Source organism: Cheilinus undulatus, linkage group 19 (assembly GCF_018320785.1).
Source record: "Cheilinus undulatus linkage group 19, ASM1832078v1, whole genome shotgun sequence".
Classification (NCBI taxonomy): Eukaryota; Metazoa; Chordata; class Actinopteri; order Labriformes; family Labridae; genus Cheilinus; species Cheilinus undulatus.
Genome location: NC_054883.1, coordinates 22685107 through 22705730, shown reverse-complemented (window position 1 = coordinate 22705730; position 20624 = coordinate 22685107). Strand labels below are relative to the sequence as shown.

General features: G+C 39.9%; 1 protein-coding gene across 1 annotated transcript in view; it reads left to right on the top strand.

The window, feature by feature from the left end:
- The window catches only part of si:dkey-225n22.4 (collagen alpha-1(XXI) chain), a 75464-nt gene that overhangs the window by 43373 nt on the left and 11467 nt on the right, over positions 1 to 20624 (top strand). The window contains exons 22-26 of the mRNA XM_041814600.1: positions 1233 to 1286; positions 4250 to 4303; positions 10541 to 10612; positions 11069 to 11104; positions 16706 to 16750. Of these exons, the coding sequence (XP_041670534.1) occupies positions 1233 to 1286; positions 4250 to 4303; positions 10541 to 10612; positions 11069 to 11104; positions 16706 to 16750 (261 nt within the window). The remainder of the gene's footprint in view (positions 1 to 1232; positions 1287 to 4249; positions 4304 to 10540; positions 10613 to 11068; positions 11105 to 16705; positions 16751 to 20624) is intronic.

The following is a 20624-nucleotide window of genomic DNA, read 5'->3' as shown; positions in this document are numbered from 1 at the left end:
ATTCAAGTGGACTCTGGCACGGTTCGGATGAGATGTGAAGGTGATTGCACCCGTATACGGACAGAGCTTTATGACGTCATCATAAAAGCTAAACTTCTTTCCACAGTGCGGCAGTTTGTTCACATTTTTCCTCAAAGTGCGGAAAGCATCAGAATCCAGCCAATAAACGGTCTGTTGTGGCTCACCTTACAGATGAACACAAGTTGGAATCAGTGAGAGGAGGTGCAAAGGCAATAAAAGTCTCCTGTCAACTCAAAAACCACTGTATCTGCGCAGTGTGAGCCCATTTAATCCTCTTAGCTGAATGTATATGTGCAGATATGAAGAGCGAAGTTGCTGGCATCTTAAAAAGTAATTTTAAAGCATCCATGGCTGCAGGATGGACTTTTTGCCGGGTTAAAACAAAAACAATCTTTGCTCAGATCATAACCCCAGTGGTTGCCATGGTAGCTTCTTCTTCTTTCTCCTACTTTGCGGGGTTGTGAACCAGCTACGTGCATACCGCCACCTGCTATTTCAGACGAAATACGCAAGTGGGCCGGGGCATGGTTTGATGTTGCTAGTGTGAAAGCAAGCCAGTTGGGGAAAAGGGGAGGGAGAGGAATTGCGCTGCGGTGTGGTTCGAAACAACTGGGCCTAATGTGAAAGCTTTTGAGTCTACGGCAAAAATAAAGGAACTGGCCTCATTGTTCTAATACTTTTGAGGAGAGTGTAAAGTAGTAGTTCACAAACTGTCGCCACTGGATTTGCTGTTATAGCCTCAGTCTTAATCCTGATACGCGTTTCACAGTCACTTCAATGAGGTCTTTTAACGTTTCTTGATGATGAATGTAGATCTTGGTCTGGGACATTTTAACTAAATAATAAAGCCAGTGTTATAATAAATTGCTCTATATCTTTATTTGATGAACCTAAGAGGTTTGCTTCTTTCACTGAAATCAAGGATGTATTGCTGAAAAATGAAGTGTGTTAATGTGGTCGTACGTGATATTGTGAGTTAATCTGAGTGTGTATGTGATGTGTGGACCTGAGCCATCTCATTTCTCCCTCAGTGCCTCCTGACTAAGCCGTCACGCACTCTGTCACATTCAGCCTGGAGCTCTGTGTCTGTCTCTTTCATTTCATCTTTTCTCTCTCTCTCTCTCTCTCTCTCCCCCTCTCATCCCCTCCTCCCTCATCCCTTCCCTCACCCTCTTCCTCATCTCTCCTTCAATATCTCTCTCTCCATCCAGGGAATCCAGGGGCCCCGGGGGCCGCCCGGAGAGATCGGCCGAGATGGTCCCAAGGTCTGTGCGTTGAACGTTATAATTAGTTATTATGCTAATGGCCTGCTGCTCCCCAGCCGCTCGGCTATTCTCAGCCTGTTATAATGTTGTACCCTCCCTCCCTGTTCGCTTGATGTTCCCATAGAGAAAAAAACATTTTGCTTGAGAGGGAGTCAACTTGTTTGCAATCAAATTATAGGTGTTTCTGAATTTGTGATGAAGCCATGCCGCCAAGGACGCCTTATATTTGGATTGTTGTCCTTCAAACTAGTTTACTTTTTGAGGCATTCATGCCACGTTAACTCTACAAAATGTTTTTAAAATGAAGATTTTCTGTGGATAAAAATACTAATGCAATACTTAATGCAAAATTTTGAATAAAGAAAAGGGAAAAAAACTAAATCAATGCAAAAAAATCAAAGTCACCGTTGCAGCTTGACTTTTAACCTCATAGTGCTGCAAAAATACCAACTTTTCTTCCTTGTAAGGAAAAAGGGGCAATCCATCAATTCAAAGACCAGCACAACGTGCATGCTCATGTTTCCCTGACCTTGAATTGCACATTTTCCTTCCCTTTGGAAATTGTATACTCAGCGCAGCACACACAGCACACAGATGATGGGGAGAGATGAGCATGAACGATGGGAGCGTTGTGCATATGAAGGTGAAAATCGTCTCTTTGACATTGTGAGAGGAGCAGCGGGCTAGTTTCTCCAGAAGTCTGATGATTTACTGATTCAATCAAACACTTAGCCCATGAAAAAGAAACAAATGCATAACTTGAATAAGCACCTTGAATTATACACACCCTAACTAGTGAAATCATTTCGATTAACACCTGTGTTTCCACCTGAATGAAGTTTGCTCTCAGCTCATTAAACCTCCACAGCAGTCTGAAGGCTGCACATTTCATCACAGACTAAATACACAGCACATGAACAGATCAGCACTGTTGCACACAATGATTGGTTAAATCATTTGCAACCAACATCTTCTGCAAAATAAGTTCACACATTAACATATATATTTGTACAACCCAAATTCCAAAAAAGTTGGGGCACATGTAAAATGTAAATAAAAACCATGCAATGATTTACAGATCTTATATATGCATATTTTATTCACAATTAAACAAAACATTTCAGATGTTTAAACAGACATTTGACCTTTTCTGATGAAGAATTCTAGCAGCTCAACAATCTTTGGTCTCCTTTACTGCACTGACAAACTCCACTGTTCATAAACAATGGCAACACTTACCTGTAGAGCACGTGTTAGTACTGGAGCTGTACATGTGCCTCATTTTGTCTTGCCATTCTGATCGGCTTGTAATAAATGTGACCGGAAGATTGTTCATCTAATCACCTTCTGAGAATTTTTTTTAAATATCCAGCCCTTCCCGAACTCTTTTCTCTGGGTTTTTCAGATGAATGTTTTATTTATCCATGCAGTGGATGTAAGTCTAGAATCAGTTTAGAATTGTAGAAATTAATATTTGCAATTTTATCATGAAGCGTATTCTTCCAACACCTCTCGTACCTGCAATTAAAGGTCACATATTATGCAAAATATACTTTTTCAGGCTTTTCTAGCAAAAATATGTGCCCCTGGCCTGTCCCCCAACCCCAACCCCCCCCCCCCAAGAATCAGAAAAATCCATTCCCCTCTCTCTTTTTCTAGCTTTCAGAAAAAAAGCCATTTTCAGATTTTCCCCTCATGATATCATGTGGGGAGTTAGCACCACCCCCAGGTTTGGATGACCCTCCCTGCTTGGAAGAAAGTTCCACCCTCCTCTCCTGATCCTCAGCTGAGAGGAGGATAAGGAGAGCCACGTCGATTTTCTGAGAGGGGCGGAGTCAGGGGCAAAGTCAGACAGCTAATTAACATTTAAAGCCACAGACACAGAAACAGCTCATTCTAAGCAGGGCTGAAACAGAGGGGTTTTTAGACATGCAAAAATCCAATACTGGAGGGGTTTTTCAGCAACAAACTTCACAGGCACATTTAAGAGACCTCTGAGACCAGCATAAACTTGTCATAAAAGGGTAAAATATGTGACTTTTAACAGCTACTATATCTCAAACTGTTTTAGTCATTTCTTGGTGTGTAAGTGATTTTTTTTTTAAAGAATGCTGTTGATAGCTATTATATTAATGCTTTTAAGTCTTAAATATAGAAAGGTAAACATCTACTTTCAAAGTAATTGTGCTTCCTGGCAGAACAGAAAGCTACCTTTATGTCTTTTTAAACCTTTTTTGAAAATATCTTTTGTATTGCATGAATGGCTGTAAGGTTTCATGCTAAGTAAATTATTGTATCCTGTGGGAAGATGAAACCTTAATCTTTGACTTATATTTTTATTTAACTTTTTCCATTTTTGACTGCCACTAAATACAAAGAAACACTATGTCATTTGGACTAACTAGCTCTATATTTCAATCCTCATGTGCTCATTTGATGCAGTTGCAAAATAAAAATTTTTCATGCACTCTAAATACATGATGCAAACAGTATTTCACTGCAGAGTGTTTATCCTGTTCAGAATTTGCATGTTTTCCCAATCAGGATCTCTGTTAGCATGACACAGCGGTATGCTTTTACCACTTAGAAAAGCTTTCTCTCTCCTAAATTCGTTGAGCCACTTTAGCGATGCACCGCTACCTTACATTGTGGTTGGCACAGCTGTTTAACAGGGAAGAGAGCAGTAATGGGACTGGCTGAGAGGATAATGATTAATCACCACATGCTGTGATTTATATTCCACTTCAGCCGGCCTCTTTTTGCATGCTGTGCTGCACCTACATGAATGCGAAATAGCTGCTCCCCTGAAATGCCCTCTTTGACCCGTGTGCCGGTCTTTGTGATGGATAAAATTAAGCCCTATGATTCGTGTTAGGGATTAGATGCAGCAATGCCTGTTGTTAACTGACGACACTTAAAGAGCATTGTCAGACAAACGCGTTGTGATGTTTTGTTTTCCTCAGGGGAACTGTGGAGATCAAGGGGTTGCTGGTCCTCCTGGTCCACCAGGTCTAAAGGTGAGTGTAGCAGCGGATTATTGACAAGATGTAACAATGTTTTCTTTAACCTCTGTCTGCTTTGATTTCAAGCTTAAGCATCTTCCTTCCCTGTCTATTCATGCTCTGCCTCTGTCTCTATCTCTGGTTTTTCTTTAATGTTCATTCTTAACAGAGAATCAGCATTTAAATACATAGAGAGCTGATAGATGACTCTTAAAGGGAGAGTTCTAGCAAACAGAGGTTAGCCTACGTTTAACACAGCATGTCATTTCTGTCACCAGGGGGCTCTCAATCAAAGGTAGCAGGGAATCAATGGAGCAGGACAAAAAGGTTGGGGACAACTGTTTTGCTTGATATAAAGATATTTTGGGGCTTTTTTGGGCCTTGCAGTGTTCAAGGGACCTTTTTGGATAATCAAATATATTTTAATGCTATTTTATTTACTCTTGGCCTTTATCTACATTCAAAATAGATGCATTAATTGCTGAAGTATTATTAGATGTTTATGTCTAAAAATACTTCCTAACAGTTTCTTTGCAGATGACGTCATGCAGAAGTGGAGGACTCCAGGTAGAGGCCAATAAGTGATTTCTGCATAGAGAAAAGTTACCAAAAGTCCATGTTCTGAGCTGTTTACGACTATGCAACGCATTCATGGTGCAAAAAAAAAAAAAGAAAAAAACTCTTAAACCTCATGCTACTTTTGTGACCTGAAAGTAATGAAATATTCAGGCGAAAAAGAGCCTCTGAAGTCTGAATGAGCTGTGTCACACAATGCTCATGTATGGTCTGTGTTTAAAAAGTGGTCCAGTTTGGTTTTGTACAGTTTTGCCATGGTTTAACACATTCAACTCTTATCTTGTATGTATTTCCTCAGCTGATGTCCATCCAGTCTCACTCTTTGTGACAGGAAATCCGTGAAATTATGGGTTGTTTGGCTCCCAAATGGATCTTCATTTGTTTTTTTATATGTGGATTAAAGCGGTGAAACCCCAGGGCTAAAAAGCCTCCCACCTCCAGCCCTGGTCTCATTTGTTTTATCCGTTGGTGGATGCATGAATTGTTTGGTTCCTCTCTGGCCACTTTCTAAAAGAAGACATATTTACTATGTATCTCCTAACTTTGGATCCAGCCAAACAAGATGTTACCCTGCCTTTATAATGCTGAGCTTTTAGTGGAGAATCAAACGGTCTTCTCATGTATCTAAAAGTAAGCAAGCAAACAAATCTAATTACTGAAAATTAAAAAGTATACATATTTCTAAAAGTTAAACCAAAGAGAAAAGAAGATGTGAAGCTTAAGTTTCTATCATCCTTTTAATCTGATAATTTTAAAATAGTATGTTTTTAAAATTAAGACTCACAAACAAAGGTTAAAGGGACATTACACTGTTGTATAACTTGGGGGTCTAAATGAATATAACTAGAAATGTTTTTTGATTTTTTTAAACATAATTTTAAATTCCAACAACTCTTGAGACTGATTTGTGCTTTGGGGATAAATGCGCTCATTTGAAGGTGTCCACACTTTTTTGGCTGTTGTAGATTTTTACTCAAAATTATAAATCATTATAGAAAGGATCATTGCAGAGACAAACTTAATGGTAGGATGCTCTTTCTCACTAGAACAAGCAGTTTCCTAGAGTTTTTTTTAAACCTTTTGAAAAACTGGAGGGAGAGGGGGCAGATGGCATAGTTACAGGGTCACGCCCCATGTGCGGAGGCTATAGTCATCCAAATGGGCAGCCCAGGCTCCTGAATGTCATTCAGCACTCTCTTGCTCTGATTTTCAACTCTGTCCACTGTGCTGTCTACTTACCAAAGACACAAAAAGCCCCTAAAATAAGCTTTTCAAAATGAAGGTAGGTCTGCAGCCACAATGTTGTGTAACATGTCTGTATTTTTCAATGGAGTCTAATAGCTTTGAAGAGAGCACAGCTGCTGTTCCTGCTGTTGCAACAAAGGGATCTTACCTTGACAGGAATATCTGTTTCCGTCACAGTCCTCTTAATAAAGTTGCCTGACACCAGTCTGAGCCTGTCTGTGGTAAATACGAACACTGTTAGTAGACAAGGACTGTTTAAAGCCATTACAGCCCAGTCTGGATGGATGTCTAGAACATTTTGCACCTATGAGCCCCTTATTTTTAAGCACAAGGAGTGCACCATCAAAAGGATGCAATCTGACCATTTATCTAACCTTGCAAAGCCGACAGATTGGATGGACTCCGTGTCTGTCATCAGGCAGATCCATCTTACAATGCTCCAATTTGAAATAATGGAGCCTATGCACGGAGCCCATGCACGAAAGGCAGGTTACACCCTGGAATGATCACCAGTCAATCGCAGGGCTGACATATAGAGACAGACAACCAGACAAGCTCACACTCACACCTACAGCCAATTTAGAGTCACAAATTAACCTAATTAGCATGTCTGATGGTGAGAGGAAGCCGGAGTTTCCGGAGAGAACCCACGCATACACGGGGAGAACATGCAAACTCCAAACAGAAAGGCCCTGACCGGGAAGCCAACCAGGGACCCTCTTGCTGTGAGGCAACAGTGCTAACCCCTGCGCCTTGCAGCTCCCACACCCACACCAGAAAATCAGATATAGAATGTCATGGTATCTGTTTTTTTCCATCTATTTATAGATCGTTTACTTGCGGCTAATGCTGTCCATGTTGTTGGGTCACATGGGCTGTGACAACCAGTGGCAGGCTGTTCCGTTGTCACTTCATGCTTTGCCAAACTGGAATGTTTTTACTCTTAAACCTATTCAGAGCCATTTTGGAGATGACCTGGGTGGCACATAATAGAAAGAAAGAGAGACAGGGAGTGTGTTTTTGTCTTTTATCTTCTGTGTCTGTCAAATGCTGTGTATGGGAGCTTTCCCAGATGCATGAATATTTCCTGTACAATGGACACATGTCAGGTTATCATTTTATCAGGAGACGTTAAGTATTGATTAACAGCTCTACTTTCAGTTAACCCTTATTTGATCACAGTTTACCATTTCCTGCTTTCTGTGCCTGAGTCTACATGAATCTTCTTGAAGACTACCTCTATAAGCAGACTTTGGCACCAACCCAGAGAATGGTATTCATGCATTAATCCCAAAGCATCATGAGACTCATCCTGTATGGAGTTCCAAAGCCCTTAGCAGCCATAAGCAAGTATAATTGTTAGTCTCTTATCATAATGTTACCCTACTGAAGGCCTTGTGAAGCAAGCCTTTCAAAATTCAGCATTGAGGTCAGGTTAGTGAGGGTGTTTCTGATTCCCCTCAAGGTATCCGAAGGAAATCACGGTGACAGATTTGCTCTTGTTTCTTCTCTGAACCAACCTCTTTCTCCATCTGTTTCCTCTCATCCTGTCAGACACTCCTTCCCTCAACAATCTACAGTTTGGATCCTGCTGATGACTGACAGCCACTCTGAAAATGCCACTCGTTTGATAAGTGACATTTTTCTGAGCAATTACTTCCATAAATGTCAGCCATTGTTGTTTTTTAAGAAAGAATCTGACTTATCTGTACTTGTGCTTAATCACATGTAACTTTGGATGATTTTTAGCAGGTCTTAGTCAAAGCAAAAATGACTTTAGCTTTTTAAAGTGATGTTTTTTTATGAAAAAAGAGACAGCCTGAACATTTCCAGTCTAGAAGTCACATTTAACAAGGTTTGATTACTGGAGAAAAACATTTCTTATTCACTGCTACAGCCTTGGAAGTTGTCATAGGGGACAGAACAGACAGACACCCACACCTGGATACCGCTCCAGTTTGATATTTTTCAATATCTTATCTTAGCTCTTTCCTTTAATCTGCCAGATATATCAGTTACGTAAACCAGTCCCATGAAACTAGGTTAATAAATATGGATGGTAGAATAATATTTAGTATTTCAGTATGTTCACTGTATTAGGAAAAATGACACCACAATAATTTACTACTATTGCTGCAACAGTTCACAGAGGTCATGGTTCACTTAGTACCTCGGTTTTGAGGTCATGGTTCAGTACAAGGTTGGTTTATCAGGGAAAAGATTTATTATTCTATTTTTCCCTCATTTTTTACTTTCAACTTGTCGTAGTACAGCTGCAATTTCACTTCAAGATTACAGCCACACAGTGGTTTCTCTCTCATTTACAATTCCTATAAAAGGTATTCACCCTCTTGGATGTTTTACCTTTTTACAAATCAATCATGACCAATATAATTTGGCTTTTTGACATTTGAATTTTATTTATTTATTTATTTATTTTACAAAAACACCTCTTTAATGTCAAGGCGAAAACAGATTGCCTAGAACAGGGCTATTCAATAATAAATTCAAGTGGGCCAAATTTAAAATCAAGTAATGTAGCCGGGCCAGACATGTTTGGTGCCCAGATGTAATACAGATCACTTTGATGAAAAAAAAATGCACTTTTTATTCATATTCTGCCTTTCAATTTAGCAACATGACAAAAACACATCAAAAAGTGCATAAGAACACAACAGATTTGAACATAACCTGAGGTAGGAGAAATATTTTATTCACTTACATAAAAATAAAATAAATAGAATGAAGAAATAAAATGAAACTCTGTAAATAATAATTTTGATCACATCTTATCCAGGCATATCTTAAAGTGCATAAACACTAAATTTGCACAGTTGCAGCTTAAGTTGAAAAAGACATGTTTTAGACTCGGTATCTTGGAGCTACTTCTGTCAGCATCGCTAGCCACGCTTTAAAACAAAGCAGTGCATTGTAGGTAGACTGTTGCTAGGCTACGTGGAGTGGTGCGTTCACCATCTAAAATACTTTGGGAATTTATGAAAACTTTGAAACCAGGTTGCCCTCTGCATCTCTGGCATGACCACAGGCTGGACCACCTGGGGTTTTGTTTTGGGTCGCATGTGGCCCCCAGGCCGCTAATTGAATAGGCCTGGCCTAGAAGCATCCCCACAGCATGATGCTGCTACCACCATTCTGAACAGTGGGGATGGTGTGTTTGTGGCGTCTACGAAACATAGCGTCTTATCTGATGGCCAAAAAGCTCCATTTTGGTCTCATCAGACCAAAGAACTTTCTTCCTCTTGACCATGCGGTCTCCTACATGACTTTGGGGAACTGTAGTCCAGATTAAATCTGAGATTTCTTCAACAGTGACTTTCTCTTTACCACTCTCCCTTAAAACTTTAACTGATGAAGAACCGGGCCAACAGTTGTTGTAAGCAGGCTGCTGAAGCTTGTAACTCCTTCAGAATAGTCATAGGTGTCTTGGTGGTCTCTCTCACTAGTCTCTTTCTTGCGCAGTCACTCAGTTTCTGATGTAGGCAGACTTACACATGTGTCATTTTTGTTGATGATGGACTTAACTGAACTCTGGGGGATGTTCAAAGCTTTGGAAATATTTCTGTATCCATCCCCTGACTTGTACTTTTCATTAATGTTTGCTCTGAGTTGCTTGGAGTGTTAATTTGTCTTCATGGTGTAACGGTAGCCAGGAATACTGATTAACCAGTGGCTGGACCTTCCAGACACAGGTGTGTTTATACTACAATCCCTCAAGACAGTTCCCTGCACTCAGGTGATCCCCATTTCACTAATTGTGAAACTACTGACACCAATTGGCTGGATCTCTGTTGAGTTAGGTCAGTCAGTCTATGAGGGGTGAATATTTATGCAGTGAATATACAGTTTCAGTCAGATCCATCGCCACAAGAGTGTAGCTTTTCTTCACAGACTGACAGCCCACCAACCTTGTAGGTTTTCATATTTCAGCTGAATAACAAAGATGCAGATTATCAGACTATTTTTCCTGAAGAATAAGCCATTTTCTCTCTCTTGCAGTGTTTTTCTTTCACCGTCTGCATTCTGGTCTTTCTTTGAAATCGTCTTTGTTGAAACAGCATGGTGACTTAGCCAAATGCATGCTAAAACTACCACACGTGTCCAACAGTTCTGCAAAATTCTTCCTTTTCTGATGATAACAGCATGTATCAGATGGCAAGTTACAAGCCAAGTTCATGTATCATGGTAAAGCATATCAATTTAATGTCAGCAGTATAAGTCAGGTGGTAAATCGCTGGACTTGAACTCATTTATGGGTCAACCACAGACCTTTGCATTGCCCCCCTTCCCCAGGCTCTTGGGATGTGGTCACAGTACCCTTTAATCCTCCTGATGGCTGAGCTAAACTTCACGTGAACCCTCTGAAATGTCATCTATTGATTTCTAAGCATCGATAATCTTTCAACTTTGCAGGGCTGGAGAGGGGTGCCAGGTCTTCAAGGCATGGCGGGGGCCACTGGGCTGCCGGGGTTTAAAGGTCATCGGGTGAGAGTCGATGCATACAATAACACACATGGACTTTATACAAATAAAGACCTGCATGGTTTTATTTGGACATAATGAAGTCGACAATGGCAAAGGAGGTGACACTTCATGAATGATTTATGCTTTGGCTGTCAGGAGTTTGTACATTTACATGTCGTGCTGTAGAAGTGTTGACAGCTTAACATAATACATACCCTTGTTAATGTATTATTCATATGTTAGTAAGATGACATGATACATTTTAATGGGGCTGAAGGTTGTCCTTCACACTTCAAAAGCAGTAAATACAGTAGGAGTCAGACCAGCCTGGTTAACAGCCTGTATTTTGTTTTTATTGAACAGGGTGCGGTCAACATGACATTAATACTTCAGTTTATAATTCATCACAGTGTTTTGAATCAGTGTCAAACAACACTGAGAGAAAACTGAGTGTTCTGATATCTTTTGTGTTTTTAGGGGGACAAAGGAGAGCCAGGACCTAAAGGACACCAGGTACTGTGACTTGTGACTAATTCATGTGTTAGGGGTCACTAAAATAAACTTAATGTATGGGTTTTTATGACGGCAAAGAAATTCTACGTGAAGATATCTACTCCAGACTACCGGTGTACATCTTAAATCCAACCTCTTCTGGGTCAGTTCTTTAGATGAAGCCAAAGAGAGCCTGCAGTGGTGGCACAAGTTCTGTTCTTCCTCCAACTTTGGTTTAGCTACTGCAGCTTTGGCATCTACCAAAGATTGCATATCGATGGCAAGAGCATTCACTTCATCCCTAATTCACACACAATCAATAGTTATAGGAGGAGCAAGTTGCCCTGAGACCGAAAAGGTTCTGGGCTTTGAAGAAAACATCTGAGTTAGGGTTATTTATTTTAACAGTAATTGTATTGTTTCATACACATTATATAAGAAAGTCTAGCAAGGTTTTGGCAACCTCACTTCTCTCCAAAAGGCAAGTCAGTTTTCCATTTCAGCATCAGAACTTGAACATTATAATCCAAAGTGTTGTGCAAGTCCACACTTAAAATGAACTAGCACAAAGTTCAGCTCACACAGTTTCAAATAGATAGTTCACATTCACAGGTCATAATATATACACAGTATATTTGAATATAGACCTGTTGAGTCCAGAAATCCTTTAAACAGAGCCTGTGAAGTAGGCTAAAAGATCTCAACACATCATACCACTGTCCAATGAAATTCAAGAACTGATGAGAAACAGTCATTGACTTTTATCAGTCTAGAAAGGCTTACAAAGCCATTTCTGAGGGTTTGGGACTGCAGCAAATCAAAGTGAGAGCCATTATCCACAAGTGGAGAAAACTTGGAACAGTGGGGAACCTTACCAGGAGTGGCAGGCCTATCAAAATGACTCCAAGAGCGCATCAATGACTAATCCAGGAGGTCACAAAAGAACCCAGAACAACACCAGCACTTATCCGCTTGTCAACCTTACAGTTCTTTCTACCCTCACTCATGAGCAAGTCCCAAGATACTTGAACTCCCTCACTCCCCACCCAGAGGGAGCAATACACCATTTTCTGGCAGAGAACTATGGACATGGAGGTGAAGATGTCATCCCAACTGCTTCACACTCAGCTACAACCCATCCCAGGGCCTGCTGGAGGTCCCCTGCTGAAGAAGCCAACAGAACCCCATCATCTGCAAAAAAGCAGACATGACATTTTGAGGTTCCTCCCCCCAGCTGTGCCTGAAGATCTTGTCCATTAAAAAAAATCACAAACAGAACCTGGAGGACATGAGCGATAAAAATGGCATCTAAGAATCATTCAGATACACCAAAATAATAAGAACGCGTTTCTTGATCACTTTTGAAGAATTTCAGGAGAACTCTTCATGAATGCAAGCTGTCTTGTTTTTTTTTTCTTTTTCAATATTTAAATTTTCATGACCATATGAGCAGCTGAGAGCTCCACATTCTTCCTGGAGTAATTTTCATCTATGTGAAAATAAGATTAAATGTAAATTAATGTTAAGAAAGGAAAATGTCTACTTCTTTAGTCAAACACAGATGTTGTGATGAGATGCTACTGCAGTAATGGCAGCCTCTTAATCTCTGTGTACCCTGGATTCGTTTCTACAATAATCAACGGTTTAAAGATTAAATATGTAATAAAAGGGAGGCCTATGTGCTGCTTAAAGTGCATTCAGCTCTCAGTCTCTGGGTTGGAACGGAGATGCAAAAGTGCTTCTCCTGTGTTTAAATCTCATCTGTCATACAGCTGATTAGTGGTGCCTTTGTGACACAATTTCAAATCCTTTACAAAGCATTTTTACAACTTTCCTTTTGATTTTTATTTACAGACATTCCACATTTTATCAAAAACAAACCACATGTATCCTTGAGGTACAGAAAAATGTGTTTCTTTCATCATTAATCTTTTGGAAAGCCAACTTTTTGTTTACATCAGTTACAGGTCTTCTTTTACCCTTGTCTTTTGCTGGCTCATTGCTTTCATAGCATATAACTGTCAGCAGGAATGTGTACCTCATTTCCCATGAGCTTTTGCACATGAATGTGCATCCTTGTGTGTTATGAGATACAAACAAAGAGACTCAGCAGGGTACCTGCGCAGCACTGAAGCACATCTTTAAAGTGACTAAACGTCTGTGAGGCTGTAATAGGATTATCCTCCTCCACTGTATGAAAATACCTACAACTTACACTTTATTTTAACAGAAAATATATGAACTGCCTGATTCTATTAGGTTATTTAAAGTTTTTTTGTCTCACAAAAAGGCAGTTACCTTGATAAATCAGTGATTTCTCTCATCCTGTTGCAGCTGTATTGACTTATTTGTTTATGTTTGATTGATTGGACTACATGAGAGCTATTGCACAATAACGAAGTAGGACTTTTGAACCTCCAACAGTCCAGCACTAACATTTAAGTCACATTCAACCCTCCTGCATTCCTAAAAAAATGCAACACCCAGGGGTTAAAAAATACCGTCCAAGAAAGACTGCCATAAAAAAATTATGTATTAATGTATCATTCCAATTATAATTTTTTTTTTTTTGCGTAAATGCTTAAACTAACTTCAGTTTCACCATGTATAATGACATTTATCTGTGTTTTAAAATTTTAACCCCTTAAATGCCAGTTTTTGTGATGAGAACTTGATTTTTTGTTAAAACAAAAAACACTAACAGTGAATTATTTTTCCATCACATACATGCAAATTTTTTTTTTTTTTTTTTTTTTTTTTTTTGGTTGAATTATCTTGGCCTGGGAATCAAGATTGAGTTTTACCTTTGTTGTTTTTTTTTTTTTTTTTTTTTTTTTTTTTTTGTAGTGTCTGATTTTATAGAAGTGCGAAATCCATGTCCCTAAGGGTAAAAAATACCTTCTGCCATATAAAATATATGGATTAATGTATCATTCCATTTTTTTTCAATAAATACTTCAAGTAACTTCAGTCCTCAGCATTTATAATAAATATTCATTCTGTCTCAAAATTTTAACCCCTTAAATGCTGGTTTTTGTGATAAGTACTTGATAATTTTTTAAGGTACACAGGAGGGTTAAGTCTCTTTGACATAAATAAATCTATTTCTTGTCAGTTTTATGACCAAAGATCTGTTTGTTGCTAGTGTTAGTCTCATCACTCTCAGGGAAAATGTAATGTATAAACATTTTTAGTCAAAGTGTTAGTCAACCAAATGTGTTCCTTATGGGTGTTCTTCACTTCCTTCCCATTTCATCCCTGATTAGGGATGAAACGGTTACCAGTATTAAAGACAACCTTGGCAAAACTTCCCCACAATGATCATACTGCTCAAATTTGAATCATCATGACTAAAGCCAAAGGACTCTTTTCTTGATCCCGCCCACTCCTGCTGGATTTCTGACCATTACCGCCTGTCCCGCCATGTGTATGTAAAATCCTGCCTGCATCCTGCACCACCCTGATAAAGTTTCTTCTATGAATGAAGAAAACCTTAAGAAAACAACCACATCCTTATCATGATATCCACACATGGATAAAAAAGCAGCTGAGAGTCTCAGACTTATTCAACTCCTGGCTATGGCTTAGTAAAACCAATGTCAAAGTAGTATACCAACTATATCTACACATAATTTATTTTCAAGTCATGCAGAGGTGAAATTGTTTCCTGATCTCTGGAAAGTTTATGTGCCATAAACCTGCAGCGCACCTCCATCAGCTCTCACAGACAATAGGCTAATCTTTACTCTATGCCATGCTGTTACCATCCTCATCATTAGATGCTTTATGCAATAAGGACAATTTGCATGCAAGGGGTGGTTTTTCCCCAAATAACTGCATAATGGCTCACTGTCTCTGTGCACCAGCGCATATGTGTGGTGATTGGCCTACAACATAATAAGATGAGCATTAAAGCTGTGCCTTTGAGTTATTTACAAAGTTTAAGTGCCCACACTTCCTTGTGGAGTGTTAACAAAGAATCACAAAGCCCACCTGGAGTGTGATGCTGGCTCCGTAGAGATGGACCCATATTCAAACATGTTTACGTTGGACTGGTGTCTACAGCTGACAAAACAGCAATTAAACCGCAATTTCTCTGTGAATGATTCTAACAGCAGCGTGTGACACATTTCCTGTATTATCTTGTTTAATTTGAGCATGGAGAAGTGCTTTAAGGGAAGAGCTTACTTTGATCAGGGATCTTGGAGCAGGTGTATCAACTCATCCAGATACGTTTCCTTGTGGGCGTGTTTCAACTAAGCCCAGTTGTTTCCGGCTCTGTCACGTACTCTGAGCTCGTAGCAAATGGAACACCTTCAACTCAGGTGTGACATTATTTCTGGCTTCAACATCTGACTTCTGAGGTAAATTGAATGCAGCAGAAGTCCCTGAAGGAAGTCTTCAGGGGTTTTATAGAAAATCTTTACATATTTATGAATTTTTCAAGGCATCAGTTTCAAACCAGAACACCAACAAAATGTTTTCAGAGGTATCAAGGTCAGTTGGAGCAACAGTGTGGCATGCAAATCAAGACAGACACACAGACAGACACATTGCCAATTATAGTAGTGAGACAATAATGCTTAAATATCATGGTAAATAATGTCCATAGCAGCCTGCTACGATGTGTGTGGCTAGCGGGAAAAAATAGGCAAGCACCCTTTTCTCTGGATTCTTAATATGTAAGACGCAGTGCTCATGCAAGTCATCTGAAAGCACTGACATGTTGACATGCAACTGAAAATGGGAATCAAGCCGAGTAGCGTCCACCATGCAGGTCACGTGCACCTGGTCTGAAACAGACTTTACAGTCTTAAACCAGGTGCTGGTGACTTGACAAACAGAATCACAGACATCACTGCTAGCCAGCCTGATTGGAGCAGTTCACACTGCAGCGGCTTTCCTCTGCAATGCTCTAAAATCCATCACAAGTCCTTGTCTGGAAATGTAAGATGCCTTACCTACAGTAACTAAAGTGATCATTCCATTCACAGAGAACACTGAAATCCCACCCCTGCATGTAAAACTGCGCTGCACATTATCCCTGTGACTGGTTTTCATTGCTGTTCAGAAGCTGGGACTTTTTTCCCCAAATGTAACACATCAACACCTCGGCGCCGTAGCAACAAGACGTCACCCTGTTGTACCTCTGTAAGTGTGAGCACAGCATCAGTCAGAAATGCGACAATCAAAGCTTGTGATGAATGCTCTGATTCAGTTTCTCGCCTCTACACACACTAATGGAAGACAGTGTGATGGCTCAGAGCAGCAGAGAGAGGCGAGCACAGAGTGTCTGTGTGCACTGCTGCAGGATGCAGTTGGAAAAGACACACACGAGATAAAAAGTCAGGTTTGTTAAAGGTCACCACTAGCCAATTCCTATCCCCTCTCTCCACGGGTTTCTCTTATTGGCTGCTAGTGGTAATCATGACCTTTTCTCCACTCACACACTCAGCCGGGATGAAGACATGGACCAGCACTCAGTAATACACACCTTTAAACTGAAACACATTGTGGAACACATTCAATCTCACCTTTTCTCAGACTGCATGAAGCCACACAGGCATGTATGTAAACAAACTCACACAAACCTTCTGTTAATCATGATGTATCTGTTTGCAGGGGGAGCCTGGCAGAGACGGAGAGCCCGGGATGCCTGGTGTAGCCGTGAGTGCAGAGTCTTTTTTCTCCCACTGGGTGGCAGTAGATATTATCTTTTTATGTCTTTAGTAGGGTTATTAAAACCACAGTGTTTGTGTGAATGTGTGACTGTTAGGGGACAAAATGTCCTCACAAGGGCACGAGGAGGAGGAAATATTACTGCTGGTTTTCATTTACAAATACTGAATTGGGTGTTAGATCATAAGTTTACACTTTTTGGAGTTGTATCTTAAACACCATGAACACTTTATCACAGTAAATACAGTGGTAATAAACTCAAAGAAATATAAAACATTTTACTGACTTTACAAGCTGCTTTACAAGATTAAAAATCAGAGCGCATCACAACAAAGAAAACTGGAAATGAAACCAAAAACAGAGATGGACAAAACTAAGCAGTAAATGAGAGAGAGATAATTAGAAACAGGGGAATAAAACGTCATGGAGGCTGCACAGAGCGAAATAAAAACCTAAAGTCAAACATAACAGCCTGAAAAAGTTAGCTTTTAGAAGAGGGGCTTACTTTGTGCAGAAGAGTTGCTTTATGGTTTAAAGCAAATTCTTGCAAGCATAAAGCAACTCTGACCCTATGTTGACATTTAGGACATGAACAGTTAGAAAACAGACATTTATAGTAACGTGACACACCAGATTGGCTGTTTCAAACATCCATTACATGAATACATTTCACATTCACCTGAGAAAGTTCCCATAGAAAGTGTCTGAGAAGGGGGCAGGACTTTTCAAAAAATTCTCGGAAGGTGATTGGACGAACTTTCTGTCTGTCACATTCACGCCCGTCCAATCAGAGTGACAAGACACAATGACGTCGTGCAGAAATGTGCTCCAGTTCTGATTAACTTGCTACTTTCCTACAGCTACATCTGAGCTAGTAGCTAATGTGGCAGCAGCCATTGGACACACGGGCAAACCCCACCTGTAATGACTGTAAACTCATGCCAAAGCTATATCCAAGCTAATCCCTGCACTGGAGGCAGCCATTGCAAACAGCTAAACCCTACAACTAAACCTACTGCCTTGTTCTCCTTAAATGACGCTAATTGGTCCGAACAGTGCTCGGTTTGGCACAAACATTGTGGATTGAGCTTATCACCATAGATTTGCCTGATAACAGAGATGGGGTCTGGCAAATCCATCTGCTTTGCTAGGTTACATTTCTAGTGTAATTCCAGCTAACAATGGACTTGTTATACACGTGAACATGTTAGGCTGACCGAAATTGTTCAAGTTGAACTTCTCAAGTTGGATAATATAGTTGGAGATCAATAAGTAATGCTTTTTCTCAAAAAATAAACTGAATATTTTGGCAAAGTTTAATTCATGTTACTGCTAAATGTTGTGATCATAAGTACAAATAGATGGATCATAATAGAAACGTGAACCCTGCTGATCACAACATGGACATTTTATTCTTCCAGATGGAAAAAATTAAAGTTTTTAATTTTACTTCTATAAGCACACTCTCTGCAGTATGACAATACATTTGACATTGTACTAAATATTAATATTCTTAGGCATATTCAGATTTTAATCTACAGTACCTGGACTGTTCGTCCCAAAAGTGCTCCATGGGGTTAAGGTGGGTTCTGTGTGTGCCAGTCAAGTTCTTCCAAACCAAACTCATCAAACCATGTCTTTATAGTCCTTGTTTTGTGCACTGGGGCACAGTCATGTTAGAATAGAAAAATGGGCCTTCCCCAGTCTGTTGCCACAAAGTTGGAAGCATAGCATTGTTCAGCATGTCTTGGTATGCTGAAGCATTAAGATTGGCCTTCACTGGAGATAAGAGACCTAGCCCAAACCCTGAATATCAGCCCCAAACCATTATCTCTTCTCCACCAAACTTCACTGTTGGAAAATGTAACCGGGCAGGTAACATTCTCCCAGCATCAGCCAAACCCAGACTCACCCCTTTGACTGCTAGACAGAGAAGCGTGATTCATCACATAGGAAAGGTTTCCACTGTTGGTCCAGTGTTGTCCAGTGTTTGTGTGCTTTACACCAGTCCATGTGACAGCTATGGAAGCCCATTCATGAAGCTCCCACCCCACAGTTTTTGTGCTTACAAAAGTGTCAGTGGAAGTTTGGCAATCTTCAACTAAGAAATCAGAAGAAGACAGGCAAATTTTACACCTTATGCACCTTAGCAGTCCTCGACCCCGCTCTGTGATTTTATGTGGTTTTCTGCTTTGTGGCTGAGCTGTTGTTCCTAAACTCTTCCACTTTCTAATAATATCACTTACAGTTGATATTTGAATATCCAGCAGGGATGAAATTCCACATACTGTCTTATTGCAAAGGGGCATCTATCACAGTACCACGCTTCAAGTCATTGAGCTCTTAAGGATGACCCGTTTAAGATAACAAATACTTGTAAATGGAGACTGCATTGCTAAGTGATGATTTTATACACCTGTGGCAACAGGTCAGATTGAAACACCTGAATTCAGTTATTAGCAGTTGTGGCCAAATACTTTTGTATCGTGCATATCAGGGACCTGACAAAATGTGATTTTTGGTACTTTTTAAAGTTATTGATTCCATTTGTAAACTTTTCTCCTTAATTCCTAACCTACCTATGTTTTGTAACTTTGAAAAATAAACACCAGTTTCTGCCAATTTTAAGGGCAAAAGTGAAAATTATCAATCTTCAGCATTTGAGAACAGATGTAAAAACATGTTGGCGCCTAAGGCTGCTTTTCAAGGTGGATCTGAATCATTTTTGTCCAAATGATGAGTAGATTTGCTGGCAATATTAAATACAAATTTGTATTCTGGGTCACTTGAAAATAGTGCCTGATAAGGAAATAATTCTGAGGAAGCAAACCCTTGAACTGGGCTAAGGCTTATCACTCTGCCCCTGCAAAATGCTGTGAATACAGCCAATGTTTAGCCTGAAGTTAAAATGCATGTGTGTCTTTGTTCTCTGCAGGGAAAGCTGCTAATGTTGTTTTCCTGTTGTATTTTAATGTGTTGTACTAGCTGGTACAGCTGTGTAGGCAGAAGTACCAAGAGTGTGATATCTAAAGCATGCATTGAATGTTTGTATAGTGCATGCATATGACTATGCACTTACACTTTGGGTTGTTTTAAGGTAGAGGTATGCATGAATCAGAATCACCTAACTGCACTGAATTAAGTTAAATCTTATGGATAATCCTTATAGCTCTTGCTGCTTGAATCATCTACAAGGCTGTGATAAACATTTATGAATTATTGTCATGTCAACACTCTACATGGGACACTGATGACGTGGATGGATGCTTTTAAATCAGGAGAAGGCGATTTATGAGAAATGATTTGATCTTGAGAACAAGGTGAATTGAGGTTCCAGAAGGTGAGGGAGGCACATTTACATAATTGATTGAACATGTTTATCCGTGTTGAGATTACCATCCTCATCAATAATTTGTAATGAACAAACATAGCGATATGAATTGCTGTCTGATGTGCAATTCCCAGCTCTCCAGCTGAGCCTCGCAATTGATCCTTTTTAATGGGAACAATACCAAATGAGTAGCATTTAAGAATTGATCTTTACGTATCGATTACTGAGGCATTGATCTTCACATCCCTTGATGCCCGGACAGGCTTTAGACGATTAATCCAGTCAGGTGTGTGTGAGTGCCAATGCAGTTGCTATATTTCATCATCTGAAGAGTTGTGTAGTCTCGTCTGTGACTCTTGAGACAGATGAAACGATTGTATTCTTCAGTATGCAGCTTAATGTTCACACTCTGTAATTCCACAGTGTCGAGAGCAGCCCAGCCTCCGTGTCACACGCTCTCAAGGCTAAATGCACCGGCTGTGAATCACAAGTGTGTCACTGCTCAAACGAATATGACATATTTTTGTCTAG